The sequence below is a fragment of the Ananas comosus genome, unplaced genomic scaffold (assembly GCF_001540865.1).
Source record: "Ananas comosus cultivar F153 unplaced genomic scaffold, ASM154086v1, whole genome shotgun sequence".
Lineage (NCBI taxonomy): Eukaryota > Viridiplantae > Streptophyta > Magnoliopsida > Poales > Bromeliaceae > Ananas > Ananas comosus.
The window spans coordinates 14,939-33,503 of NW_017890757.1; the positions used below are offsets into that span (position 1 = coordinate 14,939).

General features: G+C 44.5%; 2 protein-coding genes across 2 annotated transcripts; one reads left to right on the plus strand and one right to left on the minus strand.

Moving 5' to 3' along the window:
• The first annotated feature begins 208 nt into the window (after positions 1–208).
• Positions 209–7,379, plus strand: LOC109704199. Its single transcript, XM_020224967.1, has 4 exons — positions 209–546; positions 6,709–6,921; positions 7,050–7,142; positions 7,219–7,379. The coding sequence occupies exons 2-4, from the start codon at positions 6,730–6,732 to the stop codon at positions 7,318–7,320; spliced, it is 387 nt and encodes a 128-aa protein (XP_020080556.1). The 5' UTR covers positions 209–546; positions 6,709–6,729; the 3' UTR covers positions 7,321–7,379.
• A 600-nt stretch (positions 7,380–7,979) lies between these two features.
• On the minus strand, positions 7,980–8,733 carry LOC109704200. The gene is made up of 4 exons (XM_020224968.1): positions 8,651–8,733; positions 8,509–8,556; positions 8,175–8,411; positions 7,980–8,075 (listed from the first exon to the last, which is right to left on the minus strand). Exons 2-4 carry the CDS (start codon positions 8,539–8,541, stop codon positions 8,055–8,057), a joined length of 291 nt encoding a protein of 96 aa, XP_020080557.1. The 5' UTR covers positions 8,542–8,556; positions 8,651–8,733; the 3' UTR covers positions 7,980–8,054.
• Positions 8,734–18,565: the final 9,832 nt, after the last annotated feature.

The following is an 18,565-nucleotide window of genomic DNA, read 5'->3' on the forward strand; positions in this document are numbered from 1 at the left end:
ATGAAAATTTCAACAATATATGATATTTATTTTATTTTGAAAAAAACCTTAATAGGCAAGAACCAATAGAATCCTAGCTAATTAATTAAGTCAATTTTCTACAACACCTGAACCCAATTGTTGTCGCACGCCCCCTAATTAATTAAGCCCTCTACAACACCGAAACCCCAATTGTTGCCGCCCCTAATTAATTAGCCCTAGGCTCTTCCTCTTCCAAGAGTGCCCGATCGCACGAACCTCCCATCACCACCTGCTCGCACGAACCTTCAATCGCCGCTGGCTTCCTACTCTCGCTGTGGCCACCCTTCCTCCTCACCTCTTGCACGCCGCACGCGGGACTCACGCTTGGAATTGCCGCTTGCCTCAAACCCCCGACTTGTCGCTGCTCTCTCGCTCAATGTCGCAGCCGACGTCGCCCCAAAACTGCACGACGTCGACGCCGCCGTCACCCCGAAACTCACTGACTTTTCACTGCCGCTTTCGCCACGAGATCTCACCGACTTCGTCGGCTCCCTCGCCCCCACAAGACTGCCGGGATATATTGTGGTTGGTTTCATTCTTACTTCAACATTTATTTTGTTATAAAATTTATTTTTGTCTTTACTGGACTCTTAAAGGGGGAAACGTGAAGTGGACAGAAAATTAGTACATAAAAATTAAATAATCTTTTGAGGAAGATAGTTGGGATGATAATTTTTAGGTAATTTATTAAATAATCTTTTGTCCCTAGCTAGTACATAAAAATTAAAATATATCTAAAGTACTGACTCTACCTATCACATATACAGTGAAATAAATTTAACAATGAGACAAAAAAGATACATAACTTTCAAAAGGGACCCATGCAACAAGTCATTGGTCCTTTTTGCTATTGGAACCATGTGGAAAAGACATACATTGTTGTGATGCTTGTTGCAATCATAAAAGAATCAATTAGGTAAAATGGTCAGAATTTGTGCTTGTCGTTGATAAACCTTACTGTAAAGGCATATTTTTTAGTATTCTTCAAATCTGTTGTTAATCTATGCCGAGAGTCTAATATATGTGAGAATTTTGAAAACTTGAACCCAATATGCTGCATTATTGTTTGAAAATTTATTATTGTGATAGCTTACGATTTTTTATGAGCTTTAAATATTAGTATGATTATGCCTTGATCTGTGACTCCTTAGGATTGTTGCTATTAACTCAATAGAGGAGATATATTTAGGCCATTTAGGTGTATTGTTTATATCTTTTGGGTCATTTTCCATTTATGGTTCAATTATACAATGCTTCCTTTCATATTTCACAATTTCTACAGTCGCATTCCTCTGTTATTTTTTAAAAAACTATAGAATGGCAATATTTGTTAGTTGATATCCATTGCACTATTTTTAGTAAATTTTACATATAAGTTGCAACTTTGTTGAGAGATCTATATAATATCTGAATAAAATTATTTGTTAGTTGTTAAACACTTGATGTAGAACGCAACCATAAAGTTTTTGTTTGTCTCATCTTTTTTATTATTATAAGTTTTTTTATTTTTAATTATAAATATATTGTTTGGATTTATTACATAAATCTATTTTGTTTTATTCTATTGATATAATTACATACACTTGCTTAACAATACTATTTAGGTAATCGTGAAGTTACTTTATAAATTGTTACATAATGGCACCGAATAAGGATGGATCGACTAATATATGATCGGCTTAGTGTCACCCCCGGGGTCCCTTTTTAGTTTGAAGATAGCGGAAAAACGTCTGAAATTTTTTTTTTTTTTTTGAAAACCTAGCCCAGGGTATGCCAGATCCGCCACAAATACAGGAATCCACTGATTAACAGGACAGAGTCTCCCCTGTATTTGACGGGTCGCCAAGTACAAGAGTTCAAAACATGATACAACCACAAACAGATGAATACAAATAACCACAGTTATATATTCATTCACCATTCACCACAGGTTCACATTTTTACATTCAATTTAAACATAAATCCCATCTATCAGTAAAATGTTTCCAACACAGAAGAAAAGTTTTTAATACTAAGATGCAAAATCCCATAAAAACTTTTTGAAAACTGTTCTACACAGGAACTTTATCTTTAAGAAACGCTACCACGAGGGTAGAAAACTTTTATTTCAAGAAAACATAATTCCTTTATTAACATTCCAAACCAACTGAAACTCAGATATTCAAATAAATAACAAAAACTGAACCATGTAAATCGACTAAGCTATATATATCCACAGAAATAATAAGGGTAATAGCTAAATCGAAATACTGGGTCGAAGGCTTCTAATCGATCCGTCTACACACGTACTTCGTTTCGTCCCACTACCCAACGCCCGCGATACCTGAAAATGTTGGGGAGGTGAGACATGTAACATGTCTCCCTCCCAGTGGTACGCAAGCCGAAGAAGGCGAGGAGTACTCACGCGGATCAGGAAGAATATACAATAACATGGGTCAGTGGAAATAACAAGGTAATGAGCAGATATACAATAGCGATAAACTGAAAGGAAGTAAGAACTATACTGATAAACGGCTACCGTACTGTAACTGGAACAGAACAGAACATGAATATCTACTATGAGTAGCAAGTCAACTATAAAGTAAGATCTGTAAGTATGCATGCAACGACTGCTACTATAAACATATGCGTCAATGGAGACAAATCAGTCCAAAGTATCCAATCTGAAACCAATGCTTCTTGGTCAGCACCGACGACCTCAAGCCAATGCCTGGAGGTTCCGCACCGCAAACACTGCATGACATACCTGCGCCTGTAACATGCATATAACCCTCTAGGGCTCACGTGTTGTCATCATTCAACCACTTTTCCGGAAACACTCCTTGCGGTGGATCGGACCGCAGTGTTCGTGAAATGGACGAGTATCGGGCGATCAATGCAATATGTCAATGATCAACCGTCGGCAACCAGCCGAAATCCTGCCCCCAGGCCTATCGACGACAAGCGTATTCAACTGTAAAGAAGCACAAGAACGACACTCAGGTCACTAGGATGGAGACAACTCGACATCCTCTAACGTGTGCAAATACTGACTAATCAAGTCAGACAGGGATGGAACAACTCAACATCCTACCCACAGTATGCAGATACTGATCAATGAGTCAACTCATGTATATATGCAAGAGTCGGTCAACAAGTCATCTTGAGTATATGGTCTGAATTACCGTCGGCCACTAGTCGACAAACCTACCCTCAGGGTAACACGACCTCAAAGGTCATCGAACAACAGAGTCAAGGAACAAACCGACTATATACAGATATAAGATACAAGAGACGAATCAACTAGGTCACCGATTTCACAATAAATCACGGAACCGCTCTACTCTAATATGATACAGGATATGCAGAATAGTAAGTAGAGCATAAGAAATATGTTATAGCACCTCTACTCCTACTCATGATATAAAGAGAACAACCTGAGTAGAGTGTAAGTGAACAACATGGTGCAAGGCTAACATATATTATCAAGATATATATATGCTAGATAATAACGAAAGGGCAAGGGTAAAAACATCACCGAGGTGCCACTGGTACCGACGTTGGATCGGAGTACCCACCTGCTTACAACTGTGGTCTGCTCTCCTGACTGCAAAAGAACGTCAACAGGACCGTAAGGAGGGTCCCCTTGGGTTAGTGTCTAACACACAATAAAAACACTAGCTCTCCAAACCACACAAACAAACCACGATGATCGGTTTCCTAAAACCAACTATCGTAACTCGCCGGGAGTCCCGAATCGCACCGGGACTCCGTCGGTACCCCGAACTGTCCGCGACACGTAACGACCGTGCTAGAGTCACCTGCTTGCCATAAAACCTCCTTTTGGTGTTTGGCGCAAAATAGATAAACACGCGGACACATATCGCCGGTAATTATTACCGATATACGGCTTATCCGGAAGGTCAATTCCGACACGGAACCCACCGTCGTCACCGCTCATCGAAACCGACACAAGATGGATGATGGTGAACCAGCCAACAAGGGCTTACGACCACTCACAGAGCCAAGCGCTAAACGACGTCGGAAGAAATCGAAACCGAAACCGCGTTCTTTGCGAATTCGCGAAAACGATCGAAATCGACTCTTCGATTTCCGCAAAGCTAACAGATCATGGACAATCAGTCAGAGGTCACACACAGCGCTATAACACTGCCACAGTAGCTCACCTATAATACACAATTGCACAAAAGCCCTTCGCACTTTACATAAATCCCAATGTTTTATGTAAATCGGGCCGATAACATGGCTCAGTTCACGTCCAAACTGAGGCTCCAAGGTCGCCGAGACAGCGCATGCATGGTCTCGACGTACTGGAGGCCGGTGCTACCGATCTGGAGCGACAATGGCTCACCTGTGGAAAGCGCGGAGGCAACCCGAAGGTTCAGCGAATGCGCGCTGTCGGAGGAAAATCGAGCGCCGAACAGGCGATACGACATCCGCTGATCCAAAGTAGGTGAGACTTGTGATGCCGAACTGACAACGATCACCGTGCTCACCTTCGCGAGGCGATCATAACAGCTCTGGATCGTCGGAGAACACATGCGCAAAGCACGGAATAGCAGCCGGACAAAAAAAGGCTCGAACAGGGCGACAACTGGCCCGAAACAGCGAACGGCGGTCTCCCCGGTGAATCTAAAGGTGAGGCACTGATGCATCAAAAATTTTCTCGAGCACCGTAGCCTCCTTCGCACGCAGAGATCGGGGGGCTCCGGTTGTCGGAACAGTAACCTACTCAACTAAGCCCTATTCCGGCTTGGCCGGTAGCAAGCATTGCTCGGCCCGCACGGCCCGGGGCACGGCGGGGTGCGCGCGAGCCAGGGAAGGTTGCGGGGAGAGTGGGGAGTCCTAAGCTCACCTCGGGCGGGTGCGCGCTGGAACGGCGGAGGCGACGTCGGAACAGAGCATGCCCGCGCGAGCCTAGGGCACGGGCTCGGGTGTGCTGCGGCCACGGCGGCCGGCGGGCAGGTCGGGGATGTCCGCGGGGTGTGCCACGTCGGAGTGTCTCCGGGTGTCCCTGGAGGGCTGGCCTGCGGCAGGGTGAGCGGCGGAGGCTGGTGAGGCAGAGATCTCCCAAGCTCGGCCCGTCCGGGTCTGGCGGCGGCCCTGCGGCGAGTCCAGGGCGGCACACAGCCAATATGACGGCGGGGAACGGCCGACGGACGCCGGAGCGGTCGAGGGAAGGCGGCGGGTGCACGGCCTAGGGCGGCGGGCGCGCACGGAGGCAAGTGCGGGTCCAAGCTTGGCCCGCACCGCGCTCCAGAATGGCCGCAGAGAGATCCGGCGTGGGCGACGGCGCGCGTCGGGACGGCTGCTTGTCAGCGGCGGAGGGTCGCGGGTCAGGAAAGTCGGCGGGTGGTTCACAAATTGGCGGCGGTGCAGCAGAAAAGGCCGGCAGGCTGCTCGGCCTGCGGCTCGGCTGGGGCTGCTGCTGGCTGAGCGCTGGGCGGTCGCCTCCGGCGGCTCGGGCTGCTTGTCGGCGCGGCTGTGTGCCGAGTCGATGGGAGGGCGTGGAGGCGGCCTGAAGGAGGATGGTTTTGAGTCCTCCCCCTTGCGGTCGGGGGTAAAGCCGCTGGGAGAAGGAAGGGTGGGAACAAGGAGGGAGAGCAGAAAGGAAAAGGGCTGGGGTTGGTGGTGCCTGGCCGGAGATCAGTCGTTGGCGGCGGCCGGGAGTCGTGCGGCTAGGTCAGAGAGAGGCAAGAACGTGGCTGGGGTGCGGTTAGGGTTAACTAGGGATGATCTAGGGCTCGGATCACAAGAAAACCCTAGAAAATAATATAAGTAAGGCGCACAATTGCAAGAAAGTCCACCTAGACTTACTATTTCAAGCTAAATCCTTCCCAGCCTGAGTAAAATGCGTGAATACCCCTCCACGTGCGATCTCACACAAAACGGTACATAAAATATCGCGACTTTCGCAAAAATACCAATTTGCCCTCACCGACCTCTCCTCGATCAACGTGCGATCTCCGCAGATCCGTCCGTCGAATTTGCGAACGGATCGTACCAGTGCGATCAGCACCTCGGAGACAACAAAGCTACAATTTCGTTTCACCTCAAACGGTTGCGGATTTGCGACGAAATCCACTCTCTCTCCGAAAGGCTAAATATCACGCACAATTACATATAAAACACGTTTTATTGGATTTTCTCAAAATCCGTGCGTCAAACTCAAAATCCGTCAGCGCCAGTAGTTCTAGAACAACTGAACCGGTCGAAACGAGCTATTGGAGTCCTATGTTCGGAGTCCGATACGCGCCGAAAGCCAACTCTACTCCGTGGCTTCACCGAAAAACCGGAGTTACTATTCACTTAAGTGAAAACTAAAAATCGCGTAGCTTCTCCGTTTTAGCTCAGTTTCTCCTGAAACTTGACGAGTGCTTATGTAATTAAATTACACACATAAACATCGTCAACAGAGAGTTTAGTAGCACTGTAAAAAATCTCAGTCCTTACACTTAGTGAGACATATGATAAGGGTGTTCAAAGTTTTCTTAATTATGCTTTCAAGAGAACTGGAGAAAATAATGAAATTTGATGTCCTTGTGTTAAGTGTAGTAACGCATATTCAGGAACTCGCGAGCTAGTTGAGACACATTTGAAAGTTTATGGAATAGTTCGCAATTATACTTTTTGGTATCACAATTATAGTTCGCAATTAAATTTATGGACAATGATTTTTCTTCGTAGGACAAGTTTCAGAATAAGGATATGGAGACTTATCAAGATGTAACTTTAGAACATATGAATGAACTATGGAACAAATGGAGAGGAGACTTGCATCGTAAATTTATAAAGCCGTGCGAGAATATGCAGGAGGCCCTAAAGATTGTTCCAGAAGGTGTACACCGAGAGGATTGGGAGTGGCTGGTTAAAGAGCATTTTTTTAGTGAAAAATTTCTAGTATGTTGTTTTGTTTCGTAAGAGCTATTAGTTCCATTTTTAGTATGTTGTCTTTTTCACAATATTGGTTTTACACTTTATAATATTTTTTTAAAATTTAGCAATTGTGTTCTATTTGATAAATGCAGGCGGCAAGTAAGAGAAACTCAGAAAATAGAGCCAAACTATCAATGCCCCATCGTACTGGTAGTAAGCCATTCCGACAAATTATTTATAAAAAGGTAATGTAAATTGACATAATAAGCTTTTAGCATTTTGTTGTAGTCATTAATTGATATAAACCAATGTTTTGTGTAGGGAGGCAAAGATGGTAATCCACCAAGCTTAGCGACAATTTTTTTTGAGACTCGAAAAAAAGTGGACAACTTGAAGGAGATAATACAAACAAGAAATATGTAAGTCTTTGCACTTACTTTTGTTATAATTGATTCTATTTGTGCATTCTTATATAACTAATTTTGTATATTAAATTTTATTTTGAAGAATCACTACAAGAAAAACCATGTTTAAGGGCCACCAAAAGGGCCAGCAAAAGTAGTGCAAAATGCCGGCAAAGATCAATGCTGGCAGTTTGTAAATGGCCTCGAAAGTAACTGTCGGCAAAAGAAAAGAGCCGGCAAAACAATCTTTTAATGGCAGTTTGAAGTGCCAAAAAATACTATTTATCATGGCAATTTAAATGCCAGCAAATAATACATTGGCGGCTCTTTCAATTACCAGCAAATAGATATTTGGCGGCAATCTTAGCTACTATCAAAAGATTATTTGATGGCAGCTAATATTACCGGTAGAAATATTTTTTCAGACATTCTAAAGTGCCAGCAAATAGTAATTTCCGACAGTTTGAAAAATCATAAAATTTTTTTATTTTATTAATTATTCACCAATAAAAGTAAAAAAAAATGTTGCAATTTTTCCTTTCAGCATGTAGAAGTCATTTAATAAAAGTTCATCAATTTTACACATTGATGCAAGCAGGTTGACATATGATCATAACAGCTATATATGCCGACCAAATGATTGAATGCAATCTTTTTCTCACATTGTCATAGGTTAAAGAAGATTTGCATAACATTCAGATCATATAGCTTCAAAGTAGCTATCTCCAAAATGTTCAAAGTCATATGATTTCTTCACTTTCCATCTTCTTTAACCTATGACAATGTGAGAAAAAGATTGCATTCAATCATTTGATCCATAATCTATATAAAAAGAATAATAATTTAATAGATATGTACAAAGATGAAACTTACAAGATAAGAGGGCCAAGCAATTGATTTTCGAGCAGCATCACCAATTGTCTTCAAGTTATGCAAACTACGAATCAGACTCTTATTGCGCATTATGACAACCTCAATATACACCTCCCAATACTGTTGGCCTAGTTTTTCTCCTCCAACTATAGTAGAAGGATCTCTACTAAATAGAATTCCTCGTGCCACAGGACGATGTGGTTTTTCGAGAGACATTAATGTCACTTCTTTTCCTCCCTATATACCATTTTCAAGCATTACGAAAGATATTTCAATACACATTGAGTTAAACAAAAGTTAAAATGCTTTAAAAAGATTCAAAATGGCAACTTACTTCATTTCGAGATATTTCATGTTGCATCCTCATTTTCTTATGATGTATCTACAATTTGGAGAGAATTTATTTACTAGAATATCTATTTATCACAAATTAAATTATAAAAAGTAAATTGTGTGTGGATGATGTAGAAACAAACCCTATGAGTTGGAATTGCATGAGTGGATGATGACGACGAGGACCATGCATCTCTTTCAAGTCCATTGGCAGCATCTTCGTTTACATTGCGCCAACATTACACAGATTGAACAATTACCCTATTAAAATATTAAAAAATTAAAATTACATAGCCAAAATAGATGAGCAATTGGTTAGAATAAACTGTACTCTAGTCTCTATGGAATTAGATTGGTGAAAATCATTGGGCTCCTTTGCCAAGCATCCATCTTGGCTTCCATTTTAGCTAATTTTGCTTTTAGTTCAATTTGTTCCTACCCATAACTGCCATTTTTTCTTGCATTCCTCGTGTTTCCTCTTCAGCTTTTCTCTTAGCTTCATATGCCATTCGTACACTTGTCGCACAGAAGGTATTGAACTCCATATATCAGTAGGACAAGGCCTAAACCAAGGCCACGAACATGGCCATGTCTTTCTTTTCCAAAAACTTCTAAAATAAATCACTTCTTAAGAGCCTTTTTGCTTTCTCTGGATTATCCATTGTTATCTTATCAATGTCACTCTATAATCATTATAAGAGCAGTAAACTAAAGTCAAGTTTCACATAGCTAACATATAAGAAAGCAAAGGTACAAGATAGAGTTGCTCCTCACAATTTTGCTCGCACATTCAGCATTCACTGGAGCTCCATCTTTGTGAATATGGGTGATTTTGAAAAGTTCTGCTCTAGTTAGTAGAATTCCTTTGTTTTTACGCTGCACCAATACATATCTCTTGATATTTTGAAGTGAAACCAAATATAAATGAATTCAATAACAAAAGAGACTCTTAAAAATTCTATCATACTAATTTTTTTAAGCTAATGTTTGGAAGTCTGCTACTGTAAAATCATAACATCATGTTGTCTAGTGTATAATTTGTCAATTTATGTGCGAAGATATCAAACTTTAGTCTTGTATCAACTAATTTTGTCTCTTTAATTTTAATCCATTGTAATATTTTTCAAACTTTTTAGTTATTCTAAGATGTTTTAGTCAAACTTAACTATATGCTATATTCTCTATGTATGGTTCTCTGATCCTTGGATGCAATGCTCTATTCTATATCAACAATATTAATAGAAGTTCAGAATCTTTATAGGGTTTATAACTATTATATTGAATAAAATGACAAACAAATTCATGAGATATAAGGGGGTTATGATTGAGTTACCTAAGTTCTGAATTTACCTTCCAGCTAAAATATTGTTCATCTATTGTCTCACTACATTACATCATCATGGTATGAAGTAAATTAGCAAGCACTACACCAAAAAGGGCTTTTTAGAGGCAGTTTAAACTGCCAGGAAAGATAACAAAAGGCTCAGGAAAGATTTTTCCGGCAGTTCTTTGTGGCACTCACAAATGCCGGCTAAAACTCAGTCGGCAATTCTTTGCTGGCACTTCTTCAAAACTGCCAGTAAATATTAAATAGTCGGCACTTTAAATTGCCAATATATATACAAGTGCTGGCACTATAAACGGCCAGATAAAATGTCTATTTCGGCACTCAAAAGTCCTCAAAAGATCTATAGTGGCACTTAAAAGAGCCCGCTAAGATATCTATTTCGGCATTCACAAACTGCACTATACTATTCTATTTCGCGGTAAAAGTGCCGGCTAATCTATCTATTTCGGCATTCACAACTGCCACTATACATATCTATTTCGCGGTAAAAAGTGCCGGCTAATCTATCTATTTGCGCATTCACAACTGCCACTATACATATCTATAGTGGCAGTCAAAAGGCCGGCTAAGATATCTATTTCGGCAATCAAAACTGCACTATACATATATAAGTGGTAGTGTAAGGACTGAGATTTTTACAGTGCAACTAAACTCTCTGTTGATGAGTTTATGTGTGTAATTTAATTACATAAGCACTCGTCAACTTTCAGGAGAAAATGAGTTAGAACGGAGAAGTTACGCGATTTTTAAATTTCACTTAAGTGAATAGTAACTCCGTTTTTCGGAGAGGCCAATGCTGAAGTAGGCTTCTGGCGTGCGTATCGGACTGTGTTCATAGCGATCCAATAGCTCGTTTCGAACGTTCAGCTATTCTGGAACCAATGGCACTGACGGATTTCAGATCCGATGCACGGTTTCGAGAAATAGGAGTTTAACAAAAGAGGGTTTCCGCTCTTTCTATTCCGGCATTTTAAAACTCCTCGTGCTTGTATAAGTGATCTAGAGATGGGTGAGAGATGTTCAAGTACCTACTGGTGGTAGGGAATTCAAATACGAGTTTAATTAATGGATTTCGGTTTCACCAAGGCCTATGTGTGATATATGGATTAGTTGGAGAGAGGTCGGATTTGTGTCGCAAATCGGAAGCAAATCGGGATGAAACGAAATCGTAGTTTTGATGCCCCTGTCGTGCCTGAACGCGATGGCGCTGTCAGACGAAAATCGACAGACGGATTTTCGAAAAACGCGAAATGTTCGCTGAGTGGTCGAAGGTGGCAAATCGGAAACTTCGCAAAAGTCATTGTATTTTATGTACCGAATGCATTGAGATCGGAGCGTGTGTGCGTATGCGCAAGTTACGCGCAATGCGCAGGGATAAATTATAAAACTAGGCTGAGGTGGGTTTTTCTGCAATTGTACATATTATCATAGTGTTCAGTCACCATGAAACCCTAACCCTGGTCCCCTCTCTTCCTTAACCGCCTCCCTCATGTTCCCTGCTCTCCCTGCGCCCCGCCCGGCCACCTGAGCACCGCCCGGCCGCCGGAGCTTGGCGCTCTCCACCTCCTCAGCACCTTCCACACTTTTCTTTCCACCCTCCTCAGCCACGCGAGCTCAGCGAAGGCACCAAACCTATGAAACCATCTCCGGCCGAGATCCATCTCCGGTGTCGTTCCCGCCGGTCGCCGCGCCGCCCGAGGTCGCCGGCCGCCGCTTCTGCTCTCGCCGCCGCCAGACCCGGAGCGGGCGAGCTTTGAGGCGCGCAGCGCCTCTGCGCGTCGCCGCGTCCACACATCGGGGCCGCACCTTCCCTCGACCTCCGGCGCCGTCGCCGCCGTTCCCCGCCGTCCATGTTGGCTGGTGCCGCCAGACTCGCCGCAGCCGCCCAGACCGGGCGGGCCGAACATGGAGATCTCTACCTCGCGCGCCTCCGTCACTCCCTGCGGTAGTGCGCCCTCCAGACACTCCAGAGACCTCCGGCGTGCACCCCCGGACGTCCCCGACCTGCCCGGCCGCCGCCGTGGCCGCAGCACCTCCTCGGACCCGTGCCTAGCTCGTGCGGGCATGCCTTGTTCCGCCGCCGCCTCCGCGCTTCCAGCCGCCACCGAGGTGAGCTGTACTCCTCACCTCCCCTGCAACCTTCCCATATCCCGCTTGCGCACCCCGCCGTGCGTGGTGGCCGCCGGAGCAAGCTTGCTCCGCCAAGCCCGAAAATAGGCTAGTTGAGTAGGTTATTGTTCGAGCAACGCCAGCCTCCCGGATCTGCTGCGGAAGGGAGCACGGTGATCGTAGAAAATTGCCTGATCATCGTGTTCACCTTAGATTCTACCGGGAGACTCCGTTCCGCTGTTTTGGCAGGCTGTCGACGCCTGTTAGCTTTTCGGCGCTATTCCGTGCTTGCGCCGTTTCTCCGGCCGATCCGAGGCTGTTATGATGCCTCCGAAGGTGAGCACAGTGATCGTTGGTCAGTTCTGATCACAGGTGCTCACCTACTTTGATCAGCGAGTCGTATCGGCCTGTTCGCGCGATTTTCCCGATTGCGCGCTTCGCTGAACTTCGGTTTGCTCCCGCGCTTTCCACAATGAGCCATTGTGCTCCAGATCATGAGCACGGCCCTGTGGTACGTCGAGACCTGTCAGTACGTGTCTCGGCGGACCTTGGAAGTCCTCAGTTTGCCGTGGAACGAGCCATGTTATCGCCCGATTTACATAAAATATTGGGATTTTATGTAAAATGAGGCGTTTTGTCAATTGTGCATTTATGTGGCTACTGTGGTGTCCACGCCCGCGGACCCGGCATAGGCTCTGCCCGGTGCGTCCCAGACTCGCCATATGCCTGCACATATAAGGCGTCGTACAACAAAGTCATAAGAAGATAAATAAACAATAACTAACGATATCAGAGCAATTATGCAGCTAAGTTCTATCAACAAGCGGAAATAAAAAGAAAAGAAAAAGAGACTAAACGCTAGAACAAAAGAGACTAATACATCATAAGTCTCCAGATACAAAAGTAGGGTGGTCTCTATAATAAGGTACAAAACTCTCACAACTCTCCAACAGAAAACAAAAGAGAGGTGGACCACCTATCCCAAATCCCTCGATAGCTAGCTCGAGGCGAAACCTTTCCCGCGATCCTGAGTCCCTCCCGGAGTGGAAGGCTCTGAAAGAAAACATAAAATAGGGGGGCATGAGAACTATAATTTATAGTTCCCAATGGGCAAATACTGACCCTGCACCAACTGCACCACTAGGCCCCAAAGAGAGCAGATAAGGATAACATAAATTAACTGCGGTAATAAGGCATAATATTAAAATGCTACTCTACTAATGCCACAATATGTAGAATGTCAACATGGAGTATCATCTACTCTACATGATCCAGTATGCCAATACTTAAACAAGTATGTCTATATGCAACAAGTAATACTATGAAGTATAATATATGTCTCAAAGCCAACTACATATCTATATTACTATCCTGGTAATCCAAGTACACACAATGCCATAAGCAATCCTGTCAAGTATCCTATGAATCTCATGTCCAACCCTATGTCGTAGCATGTCAAGGAATCCAACTACTATGACCTGTCAGTAGTGATTATCAACTTGTTGATTAATATTCTGGTTCAATCTCATTCAGGATCTACACGGGATGTAGTCCGGCTTGTGCGCGCCTAGCCTGTGGTAGCCAACATTCTGCTCTTGGAATGTGTCTGTCCACTCGACCCGTAGGCTTCTTCAATACCGCACGAGCGAGCATATTCGCGTAGCTAACTCCGGAGTGCCGGCTTCGTAGGGAGCGACCCGTACAAGCATGTGCGAATGAGCCACAATGGCAAGCAAGCATGGTGAAAACCTCAAGTACCCAATCATCATGTCTCTAACATGGTAACAGTCACTAGCAACCCAAAGGTTTAGTACTATATCTCAAGTGTGAAGGTTTAACCGTTCAATTAATTTTCAAGATGTCACAATGACCTTAGCTTTACTAAATCCAAATCTCAAGGTGAAGCTCCCACATTCACTATGTTTAGTGCCTCTTTATGACACTTAACATTGCTATAATCTAAGCTAATTCACATTCTATATCTCTTTTATGACGTTAGCTGTGTTCTATCAATAATAGATTAATACACATGCTCTCTATGGTGTTCTCATATTGCTACATGTATGTTCCTTCAATGCAAGTATTAACTTGGCATAATTCTCATAATAATAAATGCACACATCCAATTTACATATCCATAAGTCTAATGCCGCTTATGACATTAGCTTTGCTAAGTCCAAGATCTAGTCAAGGCCCATGCCGCTTATGACATTAGCTTACTATTTGTATACACTCTAGCCTGTGTCACTTAAAGTCGCGATATGTCCAACATGTCAATCATGCTTCTAAGTCAAGAGTGTAATCTATAGGCCATATGCACCATATGCAACAGGATCTCAATCAATTGTAAGAATGCTAACAGTAGGCCCTAGACCCAACGTGAAAACTCTCTACTATATAGAGGTCAAATATGCATTGTAGTATAACATGTGTTCATTAAGCATTCATAAAATTCGCAAATAATGCATCTAACATAAATATCATGCTTTTTATTTACAACACTTAAAATCATCAATTAATGAAATTTCTCATTGTGTGGCTAGGTCAAACCCACCGAACGTCGTGTAGTCCTCGTTTTCGCTAGAAGGAGTTGTCCACGAGTCTCAAAATACCCTAAAAGTAATGAGCGAAGGGATACACAAGATTACGAATCAACGAATAGGTTAAACATTAACCAACTCAAAGGAAGGCGCCAAAACTCACCTATGGTGGTGAAAATCCCTCACAAGCTCCAATGAAGCTAGATCCTTCCAATACCAACCTAGATAGAGGTTCTAAAAGATTAATTGAGTCACCAAAAGCCCTAGATCAAAATCCCCAAACCAAACCCTAATTCCTTATTTCTAGGTTTCTAACATAAAATCATAAAAATCATGAGTCAAAAGAAAATAGTAAGCAACTAACCTTTCATGAAGCTCCAAACAAGGATCAAAACCTACTAGGGTTGGAGATCTCTCTCCAACAAACTCAACTCCAAGCTCCCAAGCTTCTTCCATGGTGGAAATAGCACCAAAAAGCAAAAAGAGCAAAAAGAGAAGGATTAAACCTCAAAATCTCAACAAAAAGGAAGAAAAGAAAGAAGGGAAGAGGAGAACTCCCTCACCTTCTTCTCCACTGCTGGGCAACCCAGAAACACCATGGGAGTGAGGTGTAATTGCTAATAATGTAAATAGCAAAAACACCGCTCCAAGCTGGACAGACGCATTCTGCCACTGCGACGCGGTACACGGGCCCGGTACGCGGTACCATTCCCACGAAATAGCGCCAAACCGATCCTCGGTGGGAACAAAATTGCACTGTGACCGGTACATGGCCCGCTGACCGGTACCACCATCAACGCAATGTACCAGTACAGCCAATCAACCCTGTACGGTACACAGTCTAATGAAGCTACCCGATGACTACAAAATCGCAGATTCTTCCGGGTTTTTCGCTACTAAGCTGTAAACCTCAATTCTCGGAGACTCGAACACGGTCGGAACACTGTCTACGAGCCATACCAGAAAAATCTGAAATGCTCAGAACACAACTCAGACACTTCGCGAACCTCACAATTTGCAAGGTCCAAGTGTTTAAATCACACACCCTCCTAAAAAGAGAGTTTCGTACAGCGACAACTGCGATCAGACCAGAAACACAAGACTCATCCAAAGATAGAGAAACGCTCTAACAGCTACAAGCTATGACCACGAATGGCTCGAACAGCCGGAAAGCTCCACGGCAAAAACAACCAGAACCCCACGGATGCTCGAAGACTTGGCATCGCTCAAGATCAAACTCTCTCTGAAAGTTCCTCGCGACCTCCAGCCTTCCCCAGCAGAGCCATCCCTTATCCGCGCTTGATCAACAAGTCTTCAATCGGCTCTCATCGAACGCTAGTGCCTCCCAAAAGCTGTAATTCCAGTTTCGACAGCTTTCTGGCATCCCAAGTCGAGGGTAAAACCTAGCTTATATCAATCGCTCCTTGTACAGAATCCATCGAATACCTCAAGGCGGGCCTTGACTCCAAGGGTATTGTCACAAGCAAGCATTCAAGGGGAAGGGGACATCTGCGCACCCCCACTACCACAACTACCTTCGAGTGCTCACCCGATCAACACTGGCCACACAAGGGAGGTGATGCAACAAGTCCACTCGTAGGGGCTCTTATTCCAACGATTGAACCTTCAGATCTACAGATCAAGTCTTTCTTGAATAACATTAACTGAGTGTAATCCAATCCATAGTTAGTTACGTGTAACCTTGTCAACTCCCATTCTATTTGCAACGTCCATCACAACTAGTTCATCATTGGCTTGGCACGAACGGTTCCGATTCAACATTCAAGATAGCCATTCTCCCAAATAGTAACAGAATATCGACAGATCGTCCAAACTCGCCTGACCATTCGGCGATTAGTTGATTCCTCAAATCGGCATGGGCTATGATTTCCACGTCAATCTCGAAACTCACCACTCGGGGTACCCCTCAATTTCCACTACATATTATGGTCGGCGGGACTAAGCTCAAGGGCTTCATCAGTCTACTAAATCATCATCTTATCCCAACTCTAAGTCCAAGTAAACCTCTCGTAAGCCTAGGCCAAAGGGCCTATACTTCGACAGAAGTTCACACACACAAACACATTAGAAATTCCGATCTCAATGCTTTCCCAAGCATTGAATGCTCCAAGTTCCAGTCCCCAAACCGATTCTTTGCGATAGAGATGGATCAGTCACACCGTTCCAGTAACAGCCCTCTCTACAAATCATCTGATGCGACTGTTAAGTCAAAGTCAATCCATAAGTCCTCATACGTAGTTCAATCCTGAAGGACTCAAATCCCTTGTACACGCTCCTGTCACGGAAATTCGTAACTTGGTACCCTCGCTTCTTACGAGCTTTCCATCCGTTAGTGAGAGTTCCACAACTCGATCACTTCAAACCTCCAACTCAGTTCCAACTCGGCACATCCGTATAAAAGAGACGCCCTAGTCATCAGCAGACTGGTTCATATTTCCAATCCAGAGGCTTGGGATTATCATACCGCCGAACCCCTTCCACTGAGTGGCAGGTACTACAGGCTTAGGCCAACATCATCCTCGTGATTCCCCACCAAGCATCACAATCCATTGAGGTACGCCTCAAACTCCAAACATCAACAGTACTACCTCAGATGCTACAATTCTATCAGATAACAACAACTCGCGAGGCCATTTGATAACGTCAAAAGAGCCTCAGCCGGCCGGGGCACGTCCAACATCCATCGTGATTCAATTTGAATCAGCATAGTCGACATACAGCGAAACGGCCCAACCGGTCCCACAACAGGTGAAAGTGCTCTTCCGCGCAGCAAAGCACTAACTATAAGAACGCACCCCGGCCAATACGACTGATGATTTGTGAGCTCGGTCGGGGGCACAACGACGGATCGAAGGCATCCTCATTCAGGATTCTCAATTCACACCACCAAAAGCTAAGCCACTCAGGCCCCCAAACCCTCTCTCCAACACTACCCAATTAGGTAAGGGGAGACAATCAACACATCTAGGCAGCCGTAAGTTCCTCAAATCGCCGCACTATTTTCGTGCTTACAGTCTCAAGGCGAGTCAAGTCGGTTCGCAACTCCAAGGTACCAGGTACCACCACATACTTCCACCAATGGAAGGCCAATCTATTTGTTGGCAAACACAGCAACCATCCTTGCGGGTAGGAGTTCGAAACGACACACTCGATCAACGCGATCGTCCACACGCGCCGAAAGGTTCAAACGCTAACAATGCCTCTGGTTGGTTATACTATACACTAAGTGTGTCCTCAGATCACTCAAACGATCCAACACGTAGGCTTTCCACGCTCCAGGGTCCACGCTCGGGACTACCCATCCTGACCAAATACTCCTGCCCTACCCGCAGGTACCGGCCCGCTGTCACACACAGCGCGACTGCGCCTGCCCAAATGGCGCAGGCTCCACAGTCCCCAAATTGCAGGCACGGTCTCCTCCAAGCACCATCCGCAAAACAGCGAGCCAAGGATACAAACTAATGCAATCCTTGTGAAATCTACAAGCATAGTGAAATATGCTACCCGCAACCGCAAATTCAATGCGCCTAAGCTCGAGAGGCTACACAAGTCGGCAGAACAGCGAGCTAAACAAATGCCAAATGGACTACGGGCGTAATAGCCGATCATCGATGCATATGCTCACAGTAACGAACATGCACACTCAATGCACAATAAACTGCTACCTGTAGTCAAAACTCAGGCTGGCTGCCGCCTCCTCCGTCTGGAGCCGCTACATGCGCCGCCCGGGCGCCGGTCGTAACCCCCTCCATACTGTCTCAGGTATGGTGGCGCTCAGCCGGCCTGATAGTGATAGACTAGGCGTCCCCGTGATGGAACCCCGGCAATACTGGTGGCTGAATGCTGAAGATGAGCGGTTGATACTAAACTTCTCGGACAGTCTGAACTTGAAGTGACCCTTCCTGGACCACACGAGTAGGCAACCTCCCCTCCTCTGTGAGCCAACTGCTGCGGTAATGGACCACCGCAAGATCACGCAGCTCAGTGGTCTGACGGTACGCTCGGCATCCTGCTATCCATGCTGAGAGCCAGCTCCTCTG

Coding starts and splice junctions, on each gene's coding strand:
- LOC109704200 (XM_020224968.1), bottom strand. CDS start 8,541: ATGAGGATGCAACATGAAATATCTCGAAATGAA. Junction 8,412..8,508: donor ATGAAATATCTCGAAATGAA/GTAAGTTGCCAT, acceptor AATGGTATATAG/GGAGGAAAAGAAGTGACATT. Junction 8,076..8,174: donor TTGCTTGGCCCTCTTATCTT/GTAAGTTTCATC, acceptor ACATTGTCATAG/GTTAAAGAAGATGGAAAGTG.
- LOC109704199 (XM_020224967.1), top strand. CDS start 6,730: ATGGAGACTTATCAAGATGTAACTTTAGAACATATGAATGAACTATGG. Junction 6,922..7,049: donor TTTTTAGTGAAAAATTTCTA/GTATGTTGTTTT, acceptor TGATAAATGCAG/GCGGCAAGTAAGAGAAACTC. Junction 7,143..7,218: donor GACAAATTATTTATAAAAAG/GTAATGTAAATT, acceptor TGTTTTGTGTAG/GGAGGCAAAGATGGTAATCC.